This window comes from Marmota flaviventris, chromosome 1 (assembly GCF_047511675.1).
Source record: "Marmota flaviventris isolate mMarFla1 chromosome 1, mMarFla1.hap1, whole genome shotgun sequence".
Lineage (NCBI taxonomy): Eukaryota > Metazoa > Chordata > Mammalia > Rodentia > Sciuridae > Marmota > Marmota flaviventris.
In genome coordinates this window covers 11,784,081-11,810,498 of record NC_092498.1, presented here as the reverse complement: position 1 = coordinate 11,810,498, position 26,418 = coordinate 11,784,081, and the positions used below count along the sequence as shown (strand labels likewise).

At 36.9% G+C, this 26,418-nt stretch overlaps 1 protein-coding gene across 1 annotated transcript; it reads left to right on the top strand.

Moving 5' to 3' along the window:
• The first annotated feature begins 5,866 nt into the window (after positions 1 to 5,866).
• Positions 5,867 to 6,823, top strand: LOC114082532 (olfactory receptor-like protein OLF3). Its single transcript, XM_027923716.2, has one exon. It carries the CDS (start codon positions 5,867 to 5,869, stop codon positions 6,821 to 6,823), a length of 957 nt encoding a protein of 318 aa, XP_027779517.2.
• The last annotated feature ends 19,595 nt before the right edge of the window (positions 6,824 to 26,418 follow it).

Here is a 26,418-nt window from a genome sequence, read left to right as displayed (position 1 = left end):
AAAGCCCCCAACAGTCCACTGCACTCTTTGCCCATGTCTCAGCAGAATAGAGCATAACACTGTGTCCCCAGGAGGAAAAGAAAGGGTGTCCTGGAAATAGATGAAGACAGAATTTTTTTTCAACTTTTATGGATTCAGTTCCTTTTGCTGCTCACTAGAATAGAGACATTGAAGGATAGAGTGGAGTATCCCCAGATGTCTCAAAGCTGGCTTCTGTGATTTCAGAATGACCTAAAGCGCAGTGGAGTTTTGGAGTGCGGAGAGGTGAAGAACCACCTTCCAGGGGGAGAGGAAGGGTAGCATGTTGGCCATGCCCCTGAGATTTGGGAGTTGTGAGAGCAATTAACACTTCAATGCCAAAGGGATACCTGAGCTCCGCGTTGCCAGTGCAGCCACTTCCATGCACTGTTGGTGCCCTGTCTGAGCCCATTTGGGATCAGCTATGAACCTACTCCCAGGAGTTTTTTGAAAATAGTCTCAGGAGACTTTTGAGCCATGGAACCCAGGAGGACTGGGACACTATGTCTCAGTGGTCCACCTCTTCATTAGAGAGGAGACTGTATGGAAAACAATCCTAGACTGAAGGAGAAACATCCATTGCCAGGCACCAATTAATAATGGAAAATTCTTACTGGAGGTATCAAAGAGGGCAGATGTAGGAGTAGTTTATAGAAGGTCAGAAACTTGGCCGATTTGATTAGGAATTATGTATTACAGACTCAAATCATGAATGCTGGAATCTTATTACACCATAGGGTAATTATCTTACAGTATATGCAGTAAGATCATTCTGCTTTTCAGCGTCTAGAGGCTTAGGTGCATTTTCATTGTCTGAGTGTGTCAATTCTACACTGAAATACTGGCAGAGAAAAAGGATGAAATAGAGATTTGGGAAAGAGAATAGTCACTAATTAAAAATTGGAGATATGATAAATGAATTCTGCATCACTTTCAGAGAGTGAATAAATCATTTAGTGAGGGATTGATATTTATGAACATGTGGTAGGAAGATAAATTGTCAACTGCTTTGAAGTCTCTTATCAATTATTTTTCTGAGAGTGTATATATAAGTATTTTCCTTTATATCAAGAGAAATAATTAAAAAGCAAAATGACTAAGTGCATTGTCAAAGTCATATAGCATTACAGATATGGATTGAGATTAGAATTGACTCTTCATCAGGGTTGGTTCCCTGACATTCTCTTATTCTTCTTTAAATAAGTTTAGTAATGCAGTATGTAACCTTGTTAGAACAAACGGATTGTACTGAAAAAAAATTACCTTAGATACAGGAATCAAGAGATTTAAAGAATGTGAGAATTTGCAGATTAAAACTATGATAAAATGGACCACAATTGTGAATTTGACATTGTACCTGTTTGAGAATCTGGTTCTCAGTAATGGGACTTGAATTATGTGAAAAGTCAGGTAACCTCATCCAGAGAGAAAGTTAGACAATGATATTTAAAGAACAAGAATAGTTGTCTGAGATTAGAGAGTTGTGTTTATATCTCTCCCTCTTATGTGGCCCTGGGGTCCTTGGGGTCCACATGTTGGGATGGTGGAGACTCTCCTGCCTGCCATGGTGCAGTCTGTGTAACAACCACAGGTTCAGCACAGGGCCCAGGAATCCTCCCCTAAATGGAAGTGCCATTTCCATCGACAGCTCTGCTGTGTGAAGGTAAGGTTCTGTTTATTCTGACCAACATCAAAGAAAAATAAGCATAGGCTGTGTGTCATAGCTTCATGTGCTGTGCTTCTGTATTTAGGACTCACTTATTCCTACAAAAATTGTGGAGGTCTCCAATAAGGAGGCTGAATATGATTAAGACTCAATAGTGTGTTATAAAAGATGGTGCACACACAAAATCCGGTCTTCCCCAAAAAGCTTTTGATATTTCCTCCCTTTTTTTATAGGATTTTGTCTATGAAACAAGGGTCATGTGCTCACTCTTAAGCCTTAGCATGTTTGAGCTTGGGTTTTCAAGCCTGATGCAAGGTGTCCAATCACGCACTCTTTGAATTGACATGCAGAGTGGAAAGGATGATTTTTTTTCTGAAATATTTCAGGAGGATAGACACTGAGAAAATTTTTTATACTGTGCATACCTCATGTTTTTCAAAAATTCAAACCTACCTTTTTTTTAATCAGTGGAGATAAAGAGAGAGCATAACTTATGGAAGAGGCTAGCCAAAGAAATAAGAGATGTTGTCAAATAGTTTTAAATGTGTTATGTGCTCACTGGGGTAGGTAATGAAAAGTGGAACCAAGTATTGGGAAGGGAAAGAACATTTAGGGGCCAAGTCCTGGTGACTTCCTTCCCTGCAAAGGTAATTGAGTATTTTTGAGTGCTGGCCCATAGCACTAAAGTCTGGTATAAGAACAATGGGGGCAGCAGTGTGGAAGCCATCTCTAGAGCAGGGCACAGAGGTGCTGGCCTGAAATCCCAGGGACTCAGGAGGCTGAGGAAGGGAAGTTCAAGGCCCTCAATTACTTTGCCAGACTCTCAACAACTTAGGGAGACCCTGATTTAAAATAAATGAACAAATAAATAAATAAACAAACAAACAAATAAAAGGCTGAGGATATAGTAAAGCAACATCAGCTTTAATCCCTAGTGCCAAAAAAAAAAAGTCAAAAAAAAAGAAAAAGAAAAGACATTTGCAGGGATGACCCATGGTAGCCCTTTCTATGTGGGAATCCCATAGTGAACAGTCCTATGGATGTTTGGTTCGGATGCCTCTGGGTCCTTCTTGCACCTTTTTCATGGTGAACAGTTGCTCATGCATCCTTCAGGGTCTCATCATTTCTACTGGAGCAGGGATATGGGTAGGGTGTGGTAGGAGGCTGAAAGAGTGGTCATGTAGAAAGGTCATCTTGTCATTTGAAATTGTACCTTTCCTATAAGGCATTTTGCAGAGTTGTGGGGAGCTGGACATTAACAAGACTTCTATGTGGGTGATCATCTGTTCAGATTTGATAAAACAGTCATAGATTTGTTGAATGATGTCCAATTCCATGATTCCAGAATGCCAGATGTTGACAGCAAACACTACCAAATCACTGCCTGAGGATGTGCATTAGAAATATGCTTAACTTGGCTCCAGATCTTGACATCCTTGACATTCCTTTGAAGAGGACAAGGGGTAGGGCAATTTTGAACAGGAGGCTCATAACCTGGAATGCAGACCTGGTGCAGAGAGGTGGAGAGAATAGCATGAGGTCATCGGGCTCATAGATGAAGAGTTAGAAGAGAGACTCAGAAAAAGGAAGGCAGGGATGTCTACAAGTCAAATTTTATCTTCTCCAACCAGGTGAAAGTTAACCCAGGTTCAGACATCAGCCTGTGTGCTTGTGTGAATTCCTCACCCATCTTGTTCCTGTGACAGATATTTCCAGCTAAAGTCATTATAAGGTAGTAGATTGTTAAAGAAAGAGGAAAATGAATAGTACAAACTTATCAAGTAGAATAGCATTAGAAATTAACATTTGATTTGTTAAAATATTGTCTGAATTTTTATAATAATGAGAGTGTAGCAGTTTCTGTGGAATCATTACATTTTGTTTATTTAAGAAAGGATTTTGATTGATTGAAATTTAATTTTAAATTAAGTGCATTGTGTCATGGAAAGAGTTGTGTGAGGAATCTGAACATGTCTTTTTTTTTGGCTTTGAGGAAAATATTTTGATATTTGCTGCAGCTAGTTCTTTATGGATAAAGGGAGAAGACAAAAGTAAAGATCCTTTTAATAGGGCAAAAGTTAACATGTTTACTGAAAATATTTGATGTTTGCTGTCCATACCCCATCCCTGACTTTTCTTGCAATTTCTATGTAACTGACACCTAATGCTCTCACTTTCTACTTATAGGTAACACATTGTAAGGGTTAATATAAGCTGTTGTGCTAGTTCACAGTAAATTTGGTACATCGTATCATCAACCTCCCATTTCATATTATTTCCTTTTTGAACATTTCACACACACACAAAAAAAAAAAAAAAAAACAAACAAGTCTCAACATAAACCAAACATCAGGCATTAGTGACACAGATTCAAGGAGAAAATTTTTCATGGACTATTTCAATTGCATATGTCATACTTTGTCAGATATTCTGTTCTATTCATTATGTTCACAGTAATTCCTCTACCTTCACCACAATTCATAAAACACAGACAAGAGGAAGTCCTTTCTTCATGGGGCTCATGTCTAAGATGAACCACAGCTATGTTGCTCTTCAATACCTTGTTCTGAGCATGCAGCTTTGATTTCTTTTCTTTTCTTTTCTTCCCTCCCTCCCTCCCTCCCTCCCTCTCTGTCTCTCTCTCTCTCTCTCTCTCTCTCTCTCTCTCTCTCTCTCTTTCTTTCTTTCTTTCGAAGAGAGAGATATCTCAAAACATATGGAGAGGTTTGCTTTCAGTTTGGTTGAATAAGAGAATGGAAGAACCCCAAAGGTAAAACAGGATTTCATTGTTAGATTCTGGCAAACATTAAAAGCAGCTGGAGCTGGACAGATGCTGAGAAGCAGTCACAAGTCGTGTGTGCCCAGGAGGAGGAGCTCATTGACTACTGACTGCTGATTGTGGAGCAGGATTTTGGTCATCAGCTGCCTGCCCAGCTCTGTGCTAAGAGGCTCTGGTTGTCTTGATTGTACAGGCAAATGGAGCAAAGAGTTTACAGTTTTCTCTTAGCTATTTGACTTCAGTGAAAAATGGAGGCTTAGGGAGAGCTATAGAACCTATAAGTTAATTACAGCTGAAAGGTTAACTAACCTCTGGCTTCCAATAGTGGGGATTAGAGCTGAAGCACACTATGTGGTCCCTAGTCCATTCACTATATGTAAGTACAGATAGCCATGTACTGAACTGGATGGTGAGTCCAGTGTCACATGAAGATGGCATTTACTTAAGATGTGTCAAAATTATCCAGACAGGCTACATTTTCTCCTTCGTTTCGCTTGAAAATGCACATGATATTTCTATCTTACTTATTTACTATGAGTCCTGAAAGGAACTCTATGTGTGCAGAAAAAGGCTGATGTAAATATCAACTTTGTGAAATCAAGACAATAGCCCTGTAAACAAACAGAAATTCCAATTGGTTAAAAGTAATCAGCTAATATATCAGTAAAAAATACTTAAGTATGAGCAGTCTAATATGTAATATATTTTAGTGTAAAAGACAGTATGATCATTACTACAATTTGAAAATTTCAATTATTGATAGAACAGGATTATACAGTGGATCATAGGGAAAAATCTTCTTTCAAAATACATTAAACTTTGTAAACTCTTAGATATATGCATTTTGTCTGTGCATGAAAATGATTTAAGTAAAATTGTATTTTCATGGCATCAGGTTTGAGGGAGACCTGAGAGAAGCATTTCTCGTGGTGGCACACAGCTCTGTGAACCCTGAATGAGATGGTGCTTCTGAGAATACTGCTTTGGTTTGCTCTTCATCAGGCAGGAGAGTGGCAGTGTTGAGACTCTAGTCTGGCCTCCATCCTCTGTCTCTGCCCTCTCTTCCCTGCCTCAGTTCTCTGTTCTTTCTTATTTTTTATACTCTCGTAAATGGAATATTACATTAAAATGAAGGAAACTAAACAAGATGTAGAATTTCTGTAACTACACCACATTACCACTGGGCTTTAACAAACCTCCAAGACCAGATGTGTCCTTCTCAATGCATTGACCCCTCTCTCTGAAACAGAGTAGATACCCAGCACATTGGGATCAAGCCTTTTATCTGGACCTAATGAATGATCTACAGACTGACACAGCACTGGCAGCTCATACGTTGATGTGTTCAATTGTTTCTCTTTTTTCTGCCTCTCTCTGCAGATTAAAAATATTTAAATTTTTAAATGGAACGAGATAACCAGACATGGGTGAGTGAATTTATTCTCCTTGGATTGACCAGTGATTGGGACACTCAAGTCTCCCTCTTTGTCCTCTTCTTGGCCATGTACCTGGTGACAGTGCTGGGGAACTTCCTCATTGTTCTTCTGATCAGACTGGACAGCCGGCTGCACACGCCCATGTATTTCTTTCTCACCAACCTCTCCCTCGTGGACGTGTCTTATGCCACCAGCATCGTCCCTCAGCTGCTGGTGCATTTCCTGGCAGAACACAAAGGGATCCCATTCCTGAGCTGTGCTGCACAGTTGTTTTTCTCCCTGGGCTTGGGTGGGATAGAGTTTGTCCTCCTGGCAGTGATGGCCTATGACCGCTATGTGGCAGTGTGTGACCCCTTGCACTACTCAGTCATCATGCATGGAGGCCTGTGCACTCGGTTGGCCATCACATCCTGGCTCAGTGGCTCCATCAACTCGCTCCTGCACACGGCTATCACTTTCCAGCTGCCCATGTGCACAAACAAGTACATTGATCACATATCCTGTGAAATTCTGGCTGTGGTCAGGCTGGCCTGTGTGGACACCTTCTCCAATGAGATTGTAATCATGCTTTCTAGCATCATCCTTCTGATGACGCCCTTCCTCCTGGTGCTCTTATCCTACATCCAGATCATCTCCACGATCCTGAAGATCCAGTCCACAGAGGGAAGGAGGAAAGCCTTCCACACCTGTGCCTCTCACCTCACTGTGGTCGCCCTCTGCTATGGGACCACCATTTTTACCTACATCCAGCCCCACTCCAGCCCCTCTGTCCTTCAGGAGAAGCTGATCTCTCTCTTCTATGCCACTGTGATGCCTATGCTGAACCCTATGATTTACAGTCTACAGAATAAGGAGGTGAAGGGCGCCTGGCAGAAACTATTAGGACAATTCTCTGGGTTAACTTCAAAACTGGCAACAGGATGACTCAGGAGCATCACTGGAGAAGAGAGCTGTGCCTGAGGGCTCCCACCCAACTTTATGGAACAGGCTTCAGCTGCATTGCCCTGGCAACCAGGAAGCAGATGACATAATGTGCTGGTGTGTTATGTAGGTGCCTGTTACGGAGGTGTGTTGGGTATAGGATGTGGGAGTATTTTGTGTCACAGCAGTGTGTCAGGTAGAGTTAAGCACTGCTGATATTGATCTCACCTCCCTCTCTCAATCTCCATTCCCAAGGCCCAAGACAGGACAGACTTTTTTGATTCATCATATTGTTTCTAATTGTGACCCTATTCACAGTTCTTCCCTCAGACCCCTTGTCCTTAGCAGACACATTTTGGGAAAGGTTTAAGTGTTTCCAATGGAAACAAAATGCATTTTCACATTTGAAGTCTCACCTACAATAACGGGTGGTATTGTAGCATGTGCAGTAACTGCATGAATCAACCCTCTGAGGAGGGTGTTGCTGTCAAGGCTGGTGGAAGTGTCTTTGCAGCACCCACTGATTGTGGATGCAATGCCATTCACCAAGTGCTGCAGGAAGACTGGAGAAAGTTTAAGGTCTTTTGCAGTAATTGGTTTTAAAAGAAAGGTAGTTTGCACACAGGGCAGTTGGTGGCCAAGGGAATACCAGGCACAGTGGTGCATGTCTGTAGTCCTTGCACCTCAGGAGCCTGGTTGAGGAGGATCACAAATTCAGCAGTTTAGTGAGGCACTAAATTAGCAAGACCTTGATAAAATATAAAAAGGGCTGGGGATGTGTCTCAGTGGTTAAGCACTCCTGGGCTCAATCCCTGGTTAAAAAAAAAAAAAAGAGAGAAAGAAAGAAAACAAAAAAGAAAAAGAAAAACACTAAATCCACTTTATAATTACATGGGTACACATCTGTTCATAGATATTTATCTCTACTTTTACCAAGATATGAAAGCTTACTTTCTTGTTTAAGTAGGAAATTGTAATTAAATTAAATATTAAATTAAATATTGTGTGTTATTGTCACCAAAAATTTACTCCAGTAGAATTCTAAACTCATCCTTTAAAAAATATTTTTATGTATGTGTTTTCATCTATGATTTTTGATGTCTGCAGGAATTATTAGAAGCAAGAATTATGGGAAACTTAAGAAAATGCCATGAATCAAATTCAATAGTTTATCTAGCTCATTGTCCCAAACTCCCCATAACACAGGACTTTTTAAAAAACAAACCTACAGATAAAGATTAAAGATCTTACAGAAATTTTATGAACCCAGAATTACTGTCCAACTATAGTGTAAATAATGCATGAGAGCAAAAATAAAAAGTTTTCTAGACATGCTGACTCCTATGTGCCTTTTCTGAGGCTATAACTTTAATTAAAGGAATTTAAATTCAAGAATGGGCAATATAACTGCATACAAAGTGGTCTGAGAAATCACAGAGAAAACACTAGAAAAAAACTGAATAGGTCCAATTTAGACTAGCAAGCCAGTTGGTCTCAAGAATATCTTTAAAAAAATAACAATGGAGTGAGTATATACCAAATAATACACTTTCTAAGAAGTTAGATATCAAATAACATGATAAATAAAGTGCAGTATGTCAACTCTCAATAAAGAAAAAATAAAAATGATGAGATCTGTCAGGAAAAAAATAGAATGAAGGGTACATAAGTTCCTAGTATGAAACAGCAAAATATGGCATGATTAAGGAATTGATAATGAGCAAAGAAGATGGGGTATTTTTTCCTGGAAGACCTAATATCATGAAAGAGAAGTATAATTCTAGTTCCACAACAAAAAGTTCTTTTTTTATTGCAACATTATAATTTTGTGTATTTGGGTTCATTCTGACAAAATAATACACTCAAAGAATTTTATTTCAATTCCTATTACCCTCACTCTCCCTCCTCTCCTTCCTCCTCTTCTCTACTGATCTTTCTTGCTCCTTTATTTATTTTTGACTGGCATTTTCTACACATACATAAAGGTGGAATTCTTTTGGATACATTTGTGTGTGTATGTAACATGGTATTGTTAAATTCATTCCATATTTCTTCCCCTTTCCCTTCTTTTCTCCCTTCTTCTCCTCTCTCTTCTAATCACTGATTTTCCCTCTATCTTTGTGACATCCTCTACCCTCCCCAGCTGACTTCTTTCCCTTATTTTGCTTTCACTTCCACATATGAGAGAAAACATTTGGTTCTTGATTTTCTGGGTCTGGCCTATTTCACTGAGCATGATCTTCTCCAATTCTATCCATTTTCCAACTAATGCCATTATTTCATTCTTCTCCATGGCTGAGTAAAACTTCATTGTGTATATATGCCACATTTTCTGGATCCATTCATCTGCTGTTGGCCTCTGGGCTAGGTTCCTAACTTGGCTATTGTGAACGGGCTGTATCACTAGAATATGCTAATTTTAGTTGTTTTGGATAAGTACTAAGTCATGTCATTTAAAGAAATTTCAGACATGAAACTTCTCCCAGGTTGGAATTACCATGTGGATCTCATTCCTTATAAAATATTATGGTCCTGCCTCAATATACACAGAGCATAAATAGGAAGAAAACGTATGCAGATGCTTTACCCTGATTATTGTGAAGGGTCATATGGTCAACGTGTTTGTGACTTTGCTCCACCAACGATCCCATGATCCCTTTGCTCTCAGGGAGCAACTCAGGCTGTTTAGGGTCTTCACAAGGAGAGTTATTCAAATCTTCATTTTTCAGGAAGAAGAAATGCTGAGAGTAGGAACTAGATATGAACTAACAGGCTAATATATAGGCATATTTCATCAAATTCTATTTCATTTTTTTATTGAATAGGCTTTTATTTTTAAAAAGACTGTAGATTTTCAGCAAACTAAATTCTTCCAAAATTAAGGTACTTGAGAATATAGGCATTCCTAATTCATATCAGCCTTTGAAAGACATTTCCAACAGAGAGGAAAGTATTGTTCGTGCAGTGACAAATTATGATAATATTTTAAACAATAAATCATTAAATAGAGCACTCCAAAAAGTTAAATACTGAACAGTATTTGAAAATAAAATCTTGCTCAGAAATTAATGACACAAACATCATTGGAAATTTTTCTTTAAAAAAGTCATAGAACAGAATGTCATAGTTTTTTTCAAATAATCATCCCAAGAAGACCCATATATGGCAATTGTGTACGATGTCACTGAAAGTCATTTTATGCTATAATTTTACCCTCAAGTTGCCTTCACTAATTTCTTTTTAAAATAGAACTGAGTTGTTTGTCCCACTTGGATTTCCTGTGCAACCTGGATTTTTTGGTGATGTCCTGGGATATAGTTTTTCCTTCATTGACCATACATCTGTTACATCTAGAAGTTTGATGAGATTTAAGTTTACTTTTTTCTGACACTAGAACTTCATAGATCATCACAATACTTCTAGCAGGAGTTCTGTTTTTCTAGGGTTTATTGCAGTTATTATATTACCTAGTACAAAGTTTCTTAATAGGGACAAATGTCTATGGATATTTGGGGCTGAATGATTTGTTGTTATGAGGACTATCCCATGCATTTTTATGACATTTAGAAAAATTCCTGACTTAATAGATAGCAATAGCACCCCCACTTACAAGCAAACATTTTAAAGATTGCTTGTAGGAGTGAGATCAAACCTAGCTTCATTGATTTGTTTTGTGCTGTAAGAGGGTAAAATGTGCCATCTCTTATTCCTTATTATCTAAAATACATTAATAAAATAGAAATTTTACTCTCACAACTACTTCAGCTTCTTGGGGCATAGTTAGTACAAGAAAGGAAGAATAAAATTTTAGTTCCCCTCTTTTCTTTACTATTTTTAATACAGCAACTGAGACAGTACTTTTCATTATCATTAAGAAATTATCAGTAAAAATTTATTTGATCTATCTTCATCTATTGCAATTTGATTCTTTTTGATGTTCAAATTTCCCATTTTGAATGAATGAGAGCCTCAGTTTCCTATTGCTGTCATAAGTAAATACTATAAAATGTGTGACTTGAAATAACACAAGATTATTAGATTTGGAGGTCAGAGTCTGAAATAGATTTCATTGGGCCAAAATAAAAATATCAACTGGGCTGCATTCCCCTTTGAAAACTCTAGGGGTCAGTCTGTTTCTTATTTTCCTTTCCTTCCCAGATGCCACCATTCCTTGGATAATGGCCATGGCTTTCATCTCCAAGGTCAACAGTACAACACAGCTCTCGGAGACAATGGCATTAAAAGATCACAATCTGAGTGTCTCATTCAACTAGATGTTTAGAGTTGGCACAGCCGCTGGTGAGATTGAAACTCAGCAGAAGTAGTAACTGAAGGAATCCTGGCTAATTGGAATCCAACTTGCTGAACCAATATGTAGTCTCCATCTTTGCTGCCATGACCACTGGTGTGCTCAGGGAAAGTGGTTGTTTGACACCTAAGGTAGTGAGTGTGCTTGTCCACTTAGGAACTGACAATCTTTTCCTGTGGAGATTTTGTCTTAAACAGTCACCCAGGATGTACATGAATTTACTTCGATTTTTCTCCAATCCTCTGTGTCACCAGATCCTCTAAATACTATCCTCTTCTGTCCAGTCAAACCGTGAGAAATTTCAGTGCATTTCTTGATTGCGGAAAGTTTTCTTCACTGTATTTCAGGCCTATATCTTCTCGGTTTTGTAGTGATAGGGACTTCATTGGTGGCCATAATCCATGGGCTTCAGGCATAGTTTTGGGGTGACAGAAATAGACAGGATGGGAGTATTAGGTACCTGTTTATGTCACTTGCTTGGGTTTTTAGAGTCTGGTCAGCCCTAGTCTCAGATGTTTTGGCTCCTCAAATCACTCTTGGTTAGACAGTTCCAAGTACTTGTGACCTGGTTTCCCACGGTCAGTCATTCAGTTACTACTTAGGCCCAATAGGAAGACAAGGGCTAATTCTGAAAAGCACAGCTATCTTCCTGAAGATTTGGTTTCTCCCCCAAACCCCGTACACTACCATGTCAATGTTCTAATCACGGCTTCCCACAGACTCTATCTAGGATTCCAATCTGCCATATAACCTTTCAGTACCAATAAGAGGCAAGTGACAGAACTGTTGGTACTGCAGATGGACCATCTAGAGACCACAGTCCTACTTTGGGCCCCTGTGGATACTGACATCCATCTGTAACATGGTGTATTCATGATAAACTCCAAAGTGTACAAGCATGGAAAACACTGAGACTTGAAGCACAGGTGCAAGTAAAGGCGGAGATTGAATCTACATCATCAAAATAAAAATTTCAAAGATGAATACCCAGATTGTCAGGCCCTGAGTACTAGGTCACCAATTAGAAAAGGTATTCCTTTACATAGTATAATGTTGAGGATATCGACATTAACATCTCTCTCTGCGTAGGCTGCCAGGATCACCATGTCACAATGAGTTCCTATGAAGTACAGCTTGTCCTCCTCTTACATTTCAACCTATTCTTTGTTCTATTTATTTCTTGGATCAAGAGCAAGCCAATGAGAAGCAAATTGGATCTACATTCTAGATCAGATTCTTTGGTGCCAAGATGGAGTAGACACCCCCCAGGGCCCAGGCCTCACCCTTTCTTATGGAGGGATCAGCTGGGTGCCACATTTTTCTGAGACTGGGTTGGAGGCTGCATGGCTGGGTCGGGTAGATACCGTCTGCTTCTGTGTTCTTGTCTACTCAGTCATGAAATGAATGAAGATGAAATATCATAGAATTCAAGGAGGGAGTGATTTCCTCCTGTCCCAGGGATCAAGGACATACAGGATCCAGGCCCATGGAGTTGAAGTTGCTGACTGAGAGGCCTGAGTCCTGAGTTACTGACTGGACAAAAACTATTGAGAAAAGCCACTCCACTTTTGTTATCTGTATAGGAATTTGGGGTAAAGGAGATAATAAATTTTGCAAGTCACAGATGTTTTTTGGATTATTTGTTTCAGCAATTAGCCCACTTTGAATAACATAATGAGATTTTTTTTTATTTTAAAATTCTCTTTTTACAAATATCCTTTGTCTACCTAATTAATATTGTGCTTCTTAAAAAAAATCAAATAATCTTTCCCTTCAAGCAATTCACAATGTAATTGATTATTGGATTTTTGTAATTATGGTGAAAGCATGTAACATTGTTTTAGCTTTTCACATTTTAAAGTAGGCAACAAGTGCTCAGAATATGACAATTGAAATATTTCATGTATTTGTCATACAATATAAAGTAATGTTAAGTCAATACTCCAAATCCCTTATTGTATATTTTATGTTTTGAACCTAAATGTTATGCTAATATTAATAAATAATACTATTCTTTTTTTAACTGTATGCTTTTAGTAATGTATAACTTGCAAATAGCAAAATTCATGCTGTTTTTGTATCATTATGTGTTTTGAAAAATGCATACAATGAAGTAAGCATCACTAATATCGAGATATGGAAAATATCTTTTATCCCGGACTCTCATGTTGCTTTGAACTCAATCCACTCATTTGGACACCAACAATGTCAGTCATTGATCAGATATAATTTAAATATAATCTCATATACATATAGTATAAATGTAATCATAAAATGTGCATCCTTTTGAGTTTGACATCTTTCTTTTAGCATAATGCACTGGAGACACAGTCATGTTGTTACCTGTTGTTAGTCTATTCTTTTTTTTTTTTTTTACTTCCATGTGATATTCTATTGTAGGGACACATTGTGATTCGTTCATTTACTATTTTATAGTCCATTTGGACAGTATTTGACAATTATGAATGAAACAATTGAAAGTTCATGTTTTTATTTCATTTATGTGAAATCAACTCTTATATAAGAGTTGTACAGCAGGTGGTATGGTGGAGGCATGTTTAGGTTCATAAGAACATGACTAATTGTTTTTAAACCATTTGAATTTGCATCAGCCACATATGAGAGTTCCAGTGATTCCACCTCACAACAACACTTAATGTTATCATTCTTTTAAGGGTAGGCATAGGTGGAAAGTGACTTCTTACTATAGTTTGAATTTGCATGTATTGAAGACCTAATGACATTGAGTACTTTTCCCCTGTGCATTTCAGCCATCTGCAAACCTTTGATGGCATGTATGCTCAAATCTTCTACCCAGTTTTCACTGTACTTACTCTCCATTGGTTTATGAGGATTTGTTAATATTATATTTATCATATAATAACATAGTATTGTGTCCTGGGTACAGGTATTTTAGGAGATATGTGTTTTGGAAACATCTTTACTTGGTCTTTGGTTTGTCTTTTTATTCTCTTAGCAGTGACTTTCATAAAGTAGAAGGCTTCAATTTTGAGAAAATTAAATTTATCCATTTCTTTCTTTTACCGATCATGATTTGGTGTGTTACCTGGGAAATCGCTGCCTAATTCAAGGTCACAGAGATTTCCAACAGCATTTAAGTCTCTATAACTGTACATTTAATCCTCTCATCCTTTATATTTAAGTCTCTGATCCATGTTGAGTTAATTTTTACATATGATTCAAGGTCTGAATCCAGGGTCCTTGTTTGAAGATGGAAGTTCAATTGTCCATTCATATTTATTCAAAAGTCAGTCTTTTCCCCTATTCATTTTTTGTGTGCCTATTATGGAATCAATTGACCTCATGTGTGTGAACAAATTTCTGGACTCTTCTGTTTATTTGTCTACATGTAGATCCTTTTTCCAGTACTATACTATCTTGATTACTATAGCTTTATAATAGCTTTAGAAATCAGGTGGTATTAGTTGTTCAACTTTAGTCTTTTTCAAAACTCTTTCTGTGCTTTTCTGTAAACTTTTGTTGATTCCTACAAAAATTCCTTCTAGGGTATTGATTGGTCTTGAATTATGTCTATGGATCAGTGTGAAAGAGAATTGATCTTCTAAAAATATTGTTTTCTACTCTATGAACGAAGTGAATAATTCTTCATGTATTAAGGCCTTTGATTTCTTTTAACTGTTTTATTGTTTCCAGAATACAGATCTACCACATAGTCCATCAGATCTATACCTATCTTTTTTATGTGTTTCTGTGTTTTTATGACTAGCACTACTTTTTTAATTTCAGTCTCTTCTACCTTGTTTGGTTTTGGGTGGTTCTAGGGATTGGATTGAACCCAGGACTCTCCTGCATGCTTAGCATGTGCTCTACCACTTGCTAAACTTAAAGGTAAAAGTGAGTTTTGTGAATTGACATCACAGCTAGTGACCTTGCTAAATTCATAAGAAGTTTTAGTAGATTTCAATAGATAAGTTGGATTTTTCTATGTAAATAATAATGCCCTTTAAGAGTAGAGACAGCATTAGTTCTCCTTCCCAACATAAATGTTGTTTATTTCTGAAGTCTTACAAATCGGATGAGGGATTTTCTCACAATGCTTACAGGACTGATAGGAAAGGACATCTTTGATTTATTCCCTACTTTGGAGAATAAAGTGCAATTTAGTATGATTTCAATTGTACACTTTTGTAGATAGAATTTATCAGTTTGAGCAAGTTCTTTTTCCCTGGTTTGCTGAGAAAGGATGATGAATTTGGGCACATTTGGCCCAGGTAAGACATAACCCCTACCCGTGTCTCTCTGGAGATACTTTTGCTTCTTAAATTCTATGCAACTCAGTATTTCTAAAACCTCAACTTTCTCCTTAGTTTAAGAATAGTTATGATATTGTAGATTTTCAACTTTTTTCTTCTTTCACAATGAAAGCAATGTCTTTTCCAGCATTCTACAGCTAAGTGAGAGCTAGAAAAAGTTCAATTGCTTTTATTTCCTTTTAAGCAGATTTTATTTTTTTAGAGCAGTTTTATGTTCTTAGCAAAACTGAAGATAGTACAGAGAGTTCTCATATATCCGAATTCCCTCACCACCATGCACAGTCTCCCTATTATCAACAGCCACCAAATGGTGTATTTTATAATTGCTTTCTACGACCTTTGTTAAAAAACAAAGTGGGGGATGTGTACTAATTTTCTCCTAAGTAAACAGTAGCAGTGACAATGCTATTCATGCCAAGGAATTATAAACCAAGCTACATTTCTGGAAGAATCTATCTCAAAATATATGCATAATTCCTAGGATGAAGTTATTTGTTACATTCATGCTACTTTTTGCAATATCAAGGGTATAAGTTGATAGTACATATTGGTGTGTCTGTCACAAATGGTTCTTCTTTATTAGTGCAATATAGTCATACGTACTGGAATTCATTTTGGCATATGTATATGTGCATGTAATACAACTGGCTCCATTTCAATCCTCAGTATTTCCAGTTTTCTTCTCCTCTATCCTTCCCCTCTTCCCTTTCCTCTACACTTCTGGTATTCCTTCTCCTATTTATTTATTAATTATTATTTAAACTTGGTGTTTTATAGACATACATAAAGTGGATACACTATGATATGTTCATATATATACATGACATTATTGGATAAATTTCACTCCTCTGTTCCTCCATTTTTCATCCCTCCTCTACTGCTCAACCCCTTCCTCTGCCCCGCCAATCTTCCTTCTAATTTCATGGGTTTCCCTCTGCTCTTTTATTTCCCTGCTTTATTCTGTGTTCCATATATGAGAGAAAATATTCAGCCTTTGGCTTTCTGAGTCTGGCTTATTTAATTTAGCATGATCTACAGTTCTATGCATATATTAGAAAATACCAAAAATTTTTTTTATTTTCATGAGTAAATAAAACTCCATTGTGTAGATATACCTCATTTTATTTATCCACTCATCTGTTTATGAGTGCTTGGGTTAGTTCCATAACTTGGCTATTGTGAACTGTTTGCTATAAAATCTCTATGCATGTATCATGATAGTACTATGATTTTGGTTTTGGGGGGATAAATACCAAAGAGTGGGATACCTGGTTCTTATGATGGTTTCACTTTTAGTTTTCTGAGGAATCTCCAAATTGCTTTTCAAGTTGATTTTACTACTTTGCAGTCCCACCAAGTGTACATTTCCTCCCACATCTTTGCCAGCATGTATTTTTATCTGTATTCTTCATTGACATGTTAATTGCAGTGAGATGAAATCTCTATGTAGTTTAGATTTGCAGTACCCTGATTGCTAGAGATGTTGAACATTTTCATGTATTTTTTGGCCATTTGTATTTTCTCTTTTGAGAAATATCTGTTTTGTTTTTTAACCCATTTGTCGATTGGGTTATTTGGGGTGTGTTTTGTGTGTGTGTGTGTGTGTGTTAAATTTTTTTTTCAGTTTTTTGTATATTCTAAATAGTAATCCCTTGTCAGAGAAATAGTTGGCAGCAATTTTTCTCCCATTCTGTAGGCTAGTATAATTTCTAGTATAATTCTTAGGTCTTTGATTCATTTTGAGTTAACTCTTATGAGGCTGAAACTTAGGAATCTTGTCTCATTCTTCTACATATAGATATTTATTTTTTCCTAGCACTAGTTTTTAAGAAGGCTATATTTTTCCCCAACACATGTTTTTGACACCTTTGTCAAGAATTAGACATATAGACTATCTATATAGGTTTGTGTCTGCATCTTCTATAGATTCCATTGTTATTCATGTCCATTTTGGTGCCAATCCCATGTTGTTTTTGTTACCTTAGCTCTGTAGTGTATTTCAAGATCAGACATTGTAATGCCTCCAGCGTCACTTTTCTTGCTCAGTATGCCTATTTTAGGTCTTTTACTCTTCCATATGAATTTTAGGATGGTTTTCTTTTTCTGGTTCTAAGATGAATATCATTGGTATTTTGATAAGGATTGCATTAAATCTGTATAATGCTTTTGATAGTATGGCCATTTCGATAATATTAATTCTGCCTATCCAATACGGGAGTTCTTTCCAACTTCTGAGGTCTCTTTCAGTTTCTTTCCTAAGTACTCTGTATTTCATTGTAAAGGTCTTAGATTTACTCTCATATATTTTTGTTGCTATTTTTGTTGAGAGAATTGTGCACAGAAAAGTTTTCCTGATTTCCTTCTCAGAAATTCATTACTGGAGTATAGAAAAGCTACTGGATTTCATATGATGATCTTGTATCATGCTACTTTGCTGAATTCCTTTATTGTTCTAGAAGTCTTCTGATGACTTTTTTGGGTCTTTAAATATAGACTCTTGTCACCAGCAGAGATAATTTCACTGTTTCTATTTGCATCCTTTTACTTTCCTTCTCTTGCTTGATTGATCTGACTAGAACTTTAAGAAATATATTGAAAAAGAGTGGTGAGAGTGGACATCTTTTTTTTTCTTTCTTTCTGATTTTAGAGGACAGACTTACAGTTTTTCTCCATTCAGTATGATTTTGAATTTGAGTTTGTCAAAAATAGCCTTTATAATACTGAGATAAATTCCTTATTTTCCTAGCCAATATGAAGTGACTCTCGAGATTGATTTTAGCTTGAATTCTACCTTGTCAGATATGAGAACAGCTACTCCTGCTTATTTTCAATATCAATTTACATTTGTATCTTTTTTCTGTCTTTTATCTTCAGCCTATGTATGTTTTTACCTGTAAATTGAGTCTCATGTAAACAACATATAGTAAGGTCTTATTGTTTATCTTTCATTTGGAGAGTTTAGATCATTTACATTCACTGTTTTTGTAAAGATGATTTTTATTTCCTGCCATTTTGATTTATTTAGGATGTTTAATTCAGACTTGACTCTCCTTTACTTGACTATTCTTCTAGTGAGGTTCATAAAATCACTGGTCCTTATGCTTTGTTTTGCCTTTCTTCTGTGTATAATATTTCATTAATTATTTTCTGTAGAATTGAGTAAGAGGTTATGAATTCTTTTATTTTCTGCTTATCTTGTATAGTTTTTATTTCATCTTAAACTCTGAAGGATAATTTTCCTGGATAGAAATCTTGATTTGTTACCTAATATCTTTCAGAACTTGGTACATGTTTTTCTAAGCCCTGCTGACTTTCAGTGTATGGCCTGAGAGATCAGTACAAAGCATAGTTGGCTTACCTCTGAATGTGAACTGTCATTTTTATCTTACAACTTTTAGAATTCTATCCTTGTTCTATACGTTAGGCATTTTAGTTATAATGTGTCTTAAGAGACTCTTTTTTGGTTATCTTATTTGGGGTTGTAAATGAATGTCTTACTATGAAGATTTGAAAGTTTTTCTGATGTCTAATTGAAAAGGTTGAGTACTTCTTTAGTTTGTACCTCAGTGCCTTCTTCTATGCAAGTGATTCATATATTTTCTCTCTTAATGATATCTTATATTTCTTGAATATTCTGGTCATGATATCTTAACATCTTTTCTTTATTTTTCACTTTATTCTCAACATTATAGTTTTTTTGAGGCCTGAAAATCTCTCTTCTTTGTGTTTTAATGTATTGGTAATGCTTTCAAGTGAATTTTTGATTTACAGTCTTTTATTTCTAGAATTTCTCTTTCTTTCTTTCTTTCTTTTACAGAATCTCTATCTCTGTTGAAATATTCTTTCACTTTCTGTACTTTTTCTCTTAGTTCATTTCTTACATCTTCTGTTAGTTCATTGAACACTTTAATTCTGAACTTCATAAATTATTTATTTGATGTTTGCTAATGGGATCAGTAGTTGAAGTTATGTTGGATGTTTGGGGTGACTGGTTGTCTTCATTTTATAGTTTGTATTTCTACCCATCTGTTGTGATGAGCACCTCTTCTAGTTTTATTAAAAGCACTACTTAGGGAGCTTCTCTCTCTCTTAAGTGTCCCAGTCTGGGAAAATATATAAATATTGATATAAGTATTGATACTTCCACTCAATGTGTATCTTCTGCTATGCCCAGTATCCTTCAACACTTTGAAAGAAAATACTGAACACTATTAATTGCAACCATTTCATACAAAGCAATGTACTAATAAACCTAGAGGAAAAACTTATCGAAAATGTTCTTTATGATTCCTATAATCCAAGTATATAATTATTGTTTGAGAAATTAGTTTTAAAGGTAGTAAAATTAATATTAAAGTATAAAAGAGTTGAAAAGGAGAAAAGGGATAAACCGGGAAGACAAAAAATAAAGAGTAAAGAAAAAGAGAAAATAATATAAGCCAAGATAAAAAGAAGAAAAAGTGGGGGTATTTGAGAAAAGGGCAGATATTGCAAGAGGGAAAAAAGAGACTACTAGGAACAGGATAAACCTGAGCTAGGAAAGTAAATCTAGAAGGTATGATTCCAGTCACTGCTTTCTTTAAAGCATTAGAAGAAATACAGTCAATTGAGTTGAGGGTTGCTATGGAATAATAAGGGAATATCTATTGATTCCATATCCAAAGTTATATCTCCAAGCACGAAAATAACATTAGAGCTTTTTATGATACTTCTTTCTGAGCTACTTGAGATAGAAAGATAGAAATATTTCTCATGAAGTCTTCCTGAGTTGGATTTCATGGGTCTTGGGACCTTAGGAGATACCACCTGCTGTTCGGCTTTACCTCTGTTTCCCCAGATGTGGAGGTACTGATCACACCAACTCACTCTGATACATTTCTAAAAGGCCTCCTCTGATCTTTGGTGTATCTAGGTACCTACTAAGCTTCTGCTGGGTGAGAGGAGACTGTCTCTAAATGTCTGACTTAGCACCCAGGTTCCTCTATTTGAGGACTGCAGTTGTTTGAGCCCTCTTGAAGAGAATCTTGATGAATACAGTGCTGTAAAACCTGACATGGCTTCACCCATGTATATTTCAGAGTATGTGGGTGTTGGTAGTCTAAGGAGAGGTACTGTGTTCTGATTAAAATGGTGCTTCATGGCCTGTGAAGGTGTATGTCACCTCACCCTCCTGGAGAGTGCAGGTCACAGGTAACTGAGCTTGTGTGTGGGCACACTGAACAATGGCTGGTGTCTGTGGGATATGATGCATTGCATATTCATCAGGTTTTTACTGCTTGGGGTTATCCTTAGGAAATGCCTTCTGTGTCTGAATGATAACTGAGTTAACTGGCAGCTCTGGGACCTTGAAGCTGTTTCCTTTAAGAGGTTTGTGGCACATGAACCACTTTCCTAGTTGCTTAGGTTCTCTCCGCAGGCAGCACTTGTTAGTTAGACCAGAGACCCAACACCGTGTGTTTGGAGGGTTAGCTTCTGCTCTTTCTGTTGGATGTACGGGCACAGGATTCAAGGATGCTGGTGTCTACTGCAGATCACACCCTTATGCTGGGGCTTTGTCTCTAGTGGCCCTATTTAAGACCCTGATGAATGTCTGCAACTGAGAGTTTCAATATTATAGGCTTTCTGGGTGTGGTCTGTGGCTCTGCCATCTTGAGTCAGATGTTCAAATGGTTCTTAAAGGGAATAACTCAGTTTTTGGATAGATACCTATGAGATGACCTTCCTGTGCAAAAGACAGAGCATTTCCTGAAGAATAGCAAGAATTATGAGTGGGTAGAGACTCATGCAGAAGAAATAAAACTATAAAATTTAGATGATTATTGACTTTTATGCTATTTCTTCAGTAGAACTGGGGTTTGATATTAGGGTCATTGAAGATTTTAGATAAAATATAACACTTTGAAAATCACTGAATTCTTTTACCCTTAAGAACAAAATACTAAAATATAGAGGAAATTAGTATTAATAATGGAAATGGAGAATATACCTGAGCAATATTTCAATGTGGGAGTGGAATTATAGAGGTTGAATGAGAAGGGAGATTTCCCCAAGGTTTTGGGTAAGAGTTACAGAGAAGGCTATGGAGCCCCTATTAAAGACTTGGAATTTTGAAGTTTACCTTTGTTGTCTGCAGATGAATGGAGAAAAATGATAGTGATGTAAACATCTGAATGCTATGAGCCTACCCTCACGTTTGTGGAATTTTACCAGCCTCCTCCAGAGAAAAGGGCCAACCAGATCTTTCAGTTCTATAAAAGATAAGAAATTGAGAGGAAGATTGGGAAGAACTTCTTCTTTCCTTTTTAATTATCTATATTATGCCAGAACTTTTATCAAAGACATCGGCATTGTAATATTAGAAGCAAAGATAACATTATCGAATAAATTAGTAGGCAAGTGATATATGCTTCTTGTTTGAGTATAGTTGACTTGGTATGTAATTAAAGACAATTAGGGAAATAGATGAATTGACATGTGGGTGACATAATGCAGCTATGGATAGATAAAATAAGAATATGAATGTTGGTGATAGTTGAATAGATGAGTAGATATATATAGTCAATGGGCATTTGACTTGGTAGATGAGTAAATTAATGGTTAAAATGAGTCATTTAAGGGTTGTGAGGCATATGCCAGAGAGTGGTAATTCAACCCTGTTCTTTCAAAATTATGTTGAATCTCTCATATGTGCCTTAAACACTGAAAAGTTACACAAAGTTCATCTTTTTCTTCATTCTTTTGCATGACCTTCTCTCATTCTCCATTTTTGCCCTGGAAATAATGCAACTCTCCTTTTGTTGATCTTGTTGGGAGTCTTCGATCTTTCTATGCAATGTCCATAATTTGGAATTTAAGTAGTACCAGTGGACATGGACTGGCACATGGACTCACACTTACAAAGCTCATAGCAGTCCTTTGTATTCTTTGCACATGTCTCAGCAGAATACAGCAGGACACTCATGTCTCCAGAAGGAGAGTGGATTCCTGGAGGTAGATGAAAAGCACATTTTTTTTTAACCATTTGTGGATTCATTCCCATTTGCTGTGATATTAGAATGACCTAAGGCTTCAGTGGAGTTTGGAGTGCAGAGGGGTGAAGAACCACCTTCCATGGGGAGAGGAAGGGCAGCATGCTAGCCATGCCCCTGAGATTTGGGAGTTGTGACAGCAATTAACACTCTAACACCAGAGGGGATCTGAGCGCCACGTTGCCGGTGCAGCCACCACCAGGCTTTATTAGTTCCTGTCTGAGCCCATTTGGGAGCAGCTATGAACCTCCTCCCAGGAATTTGATAAATTAGTCTTAGGTAACTTTTGAGCCATGGAACCCAGGAGGATGAGGATGCTTAATCTCAATGGTCCACCACTTCTTTAGAGGGGGGCACTTCATAGAAAACAATCCTAGACTGAAGGAGACACATTCATATTGCCAGGCACTGATTAACATTTGAAAATTCCAGCAAGGGTATCAAAAAAAGGTGGTGTATACAGCAATTTTTTACAGGGGCAAAATTTGTACCCATTTGATTAGTTAGGCATTCTGAATTAGAGGTATGAATTACAAATGCTGGAATCTTATTACAATATAGGGTAATTATCTTGCAGCAAATGCAGTGAGAATATTCTGCTTTCCAAAGTATGGAGGCTTGGGTACATTTCCACTACTTGAGTTTCCAAATTGCAATACTGGCAGTGAGTAAGAGAAAGACTGAATCCGAGGTTTCTGAAAGAGAATAATCATTAATTAAAAATTAAAGATACGATAGATGAATTCTGCATCACTTTTAGAGAGAGAATCCTAGGCTAATAAATCATTTAGTGAGAGATTGTTATTTATGAACATGTAGTAGGAATATACTACATTCCCAGTAAAAATAAATTGTCAATTGCTTTAAAGTTTCTTATCAATTATTTCTCTGAGAATGTTATAGCCTATTTTTATTTTTATACCAAGAGAATTAATTAAAAGGAAAAATGACTAAATGGACTATCAAAGTCGTACAGCATTATAAATATGAACTGAAACTAGAATTGAATTCTCTTGATTCTCCTGTCAGGGTCAGTTCCTTTTGAATGAGTTGTGGTAATACAGTGTATAATCTGGGTAGAGCAAGAGAATTGCACTGAAAAAAAATTACCTTAAATACAGGGAAAAAGAGATGTAAAGAATATGAGAATTTGTAGAATAAAATCATGATAAGATGGACCACAATTGTGAATTTGATATTGTTCCTGTTTGAGAATTTGGTTCTCAGAAATGGGACTTGAATTATGTGAAAAGTCAGGCAACCTCATCCAGAGAGAAAGAAGACAATGAGACTTAAAGAAGAACAAGTATAGTTGTCTGATATTATAGAGTCATGTTTATATCTCTCCTTCCTATGTGGCTCTGGGGTCCTCGGCGTCCACATATTGGGATGATGGAGACTCTCCTGCCTGCCATGGATGCAGTCTGTGTAACAACCAGAGGTTCAGCACAGGGCCCAGGAATCTTCCCCTAAATGGAAGTGCCATTTCCACTGATATCTCTGCTGTGTGAAGGTAAGGTTCTGTTTATTCTGACCAACATCAAAGAAAACTGAGCATAGGTGGCGTGTCATAGCTTCATGTGTTGTGCTTCTGTATTTAGGACTCTTTTATTCCTGCTAAGACTGTGGAGGTCACCCATACGGAGATTGAATATGATGAAGACTCAATGGAGTGTTGCAGAAATTGGTGCACAAGCAAATCCCCTCTAGAGCTTCCTTCCTTATTATTTAAAGGCATCATCTACATAATGATGTATTAAATCATCTCTATAATATAGGTAATATGATCACTGTTAAGCCTTACAATGTTTGAGTTTGGATTTTGAGCCTGATCCATGGTGTCTAACCATGTACTGTTTGAACTGACATGGAGAGTGGAAAGAATGATTTTTTCTGAAGCATTTCTGGAGGATGAGACACTGAGAAATCTTTTTATACTGCACATACTTCATACATTTTTTTCAAAATCAAAACGTTTCACAATTCCCTTAGTTATTTGACTTCAGTGAAAAACAGAGGCTTAGGAAGAGCTATGGACCTACAAGTTAATTATCTGAAAAGGATAAGCTCTGGCTTCCTGATAGGAGGGATTAGACAGGAAGCACACCACTGGGCCCCTAGTCCATTCATCAGCGATAAGAAGAGACCCTGGATGCATTTAGCTGGATGGTGAGCCCAGTGCCATATGGAGATGGCATTTATTGAAGGTGTGTTAAAATGATACCGACAGCCTACATTTTTCCTTCATTTGGCTTTCAAATGTACATGGCATTTCTATTTTACTTATTATCCTGAGTCCTTGAAGGAACTCCTATGTGTGAGGAAAATGCTTATATAAATGTTAATTTTTTGAAAACAAAGCCTCTTAAATAAATTGCAAGCTCAGTGGGTTAAAAGTAATCAGCTAATATATCAGTAAAACATACTAAAGGATATTTTTACAATATACTTTACTGAAAAACACAGCATGATAATTGCTACAGTTAGTAAAATTAAATTTATTAATAGAATATAACTAGATTGTGGATCATATGGAAACTCTTCTTTCCACAATATATTTAACTTTGTAAACTCTTAGACATAGATTTTGTTTGTTCATGAAAATGATGTAAGTAAAATTGTATTTTCCAAGGCATTGAGTTTGAGGGAGACCTGAGAGGCATTTCTAAAGATGGTACACAGCTCTGTGAACCATAAATGAGGTGCTTCTGGGAATACTGCTTTGGTTTGCTCTTCATCAGGCAGGAGAGTGGCATTGTTGAGAGTTTCTCCTTCAGCTCAGAGTCTCTAGTCTGGCCTCCACCCTCTGTCTCTGCCCTCTTTCCCTCCTGCCTCGGTTCTCTGCTCTTCTCCTGTATTTGGTAAATAATGTTCAATAAAAGGAATGTAAATAAATAGGCAGACATGGAATAATGATGAGTCTTATTTTTTTTTTAATTAACCTGCTTCTGTTTGATGGCTGTAATTGGTGTCATAACAAGGATTCATGCCTATTCTCTGTGTTGGTTGATGAAAGTGGGTCTTTAAATGTCTGCTTCCCTTTATCACCTTTCCCTGGGATGTTTAACATCAAGATTCCTATTTGCTTTCATTTGAACTCAAATCCAAAGAATAGATTCTGAACAGCAGCAGGTTGAAAAGAACTAAGTACCTAAAAAAGGATCCATTATGATGTCCTCTCCATCCAACTAAAGACAGAAAGAACTGAAGCCTATCAAAAGGCCCGTGGGTTCCTTTAGAGGTTGCCTACTTTTTCATGTCTACTTTTGTGGAGGAGAAGCAAATCACATTTTTTTAAATGCAGCTGAGGCACAAGTGGTCATTACAAACACCCACAGTACACAGTAGTACTTCCACAAGAAATATACAAGTACCTTCCCAAAAGCTATCTGCATTTGAATTTAAGTAGACATGAGTTATTAAATATGCATCTATTTTATAGAGGAAAGCTTATCATTCACCAGAAATCACATACTTGCTAAACAAAATCAGGTTTCAAATCTAAACCTTTCCACAAACACCTAACACTTCATAATAATTCTTCATGAAATTAATTCATGCATTTCATCAAGATGGGTGTGGGTGACATATTTGAGGTAGTTTTCAAACATTCCAACTCCGTCTTCACCATTTAATCACTTTACCTACCATTGACAACTATTGTGTCTTTGTTGTAGAAGAATGAATACAAGTGGAAAGGATGCAAAACTGCTAAAATTGAACCATATTACCTCGAAGCTTTAACTGATGCCTGAAAAGAGACGTGTTCTTCTTAAGGGCACTGGTCCATCTCTCTGAAACAGAGTAGATATCAAGCATACTGGGATCAAACCTTTTATCTGGGCATAATGAATGACCTACAGACTGACACAGCACTGGCAGCTCATACACAGGATGCATTTTAAGAAGTTAGTCTATTGTTATTCAGTTGCTTCTGTTTTTTTCTACCCTCTCTGCAGAATCATA

What these genes read in the sequence shown, in the direction of transcription:
- LOC114082532 (XM_027923716.2), top strand. Translation starts at nt 5,867, where the DNA reads ATGGAACGAGATAACCAGACATGGGTGAGTGAATTTATTCTCCTTGGA.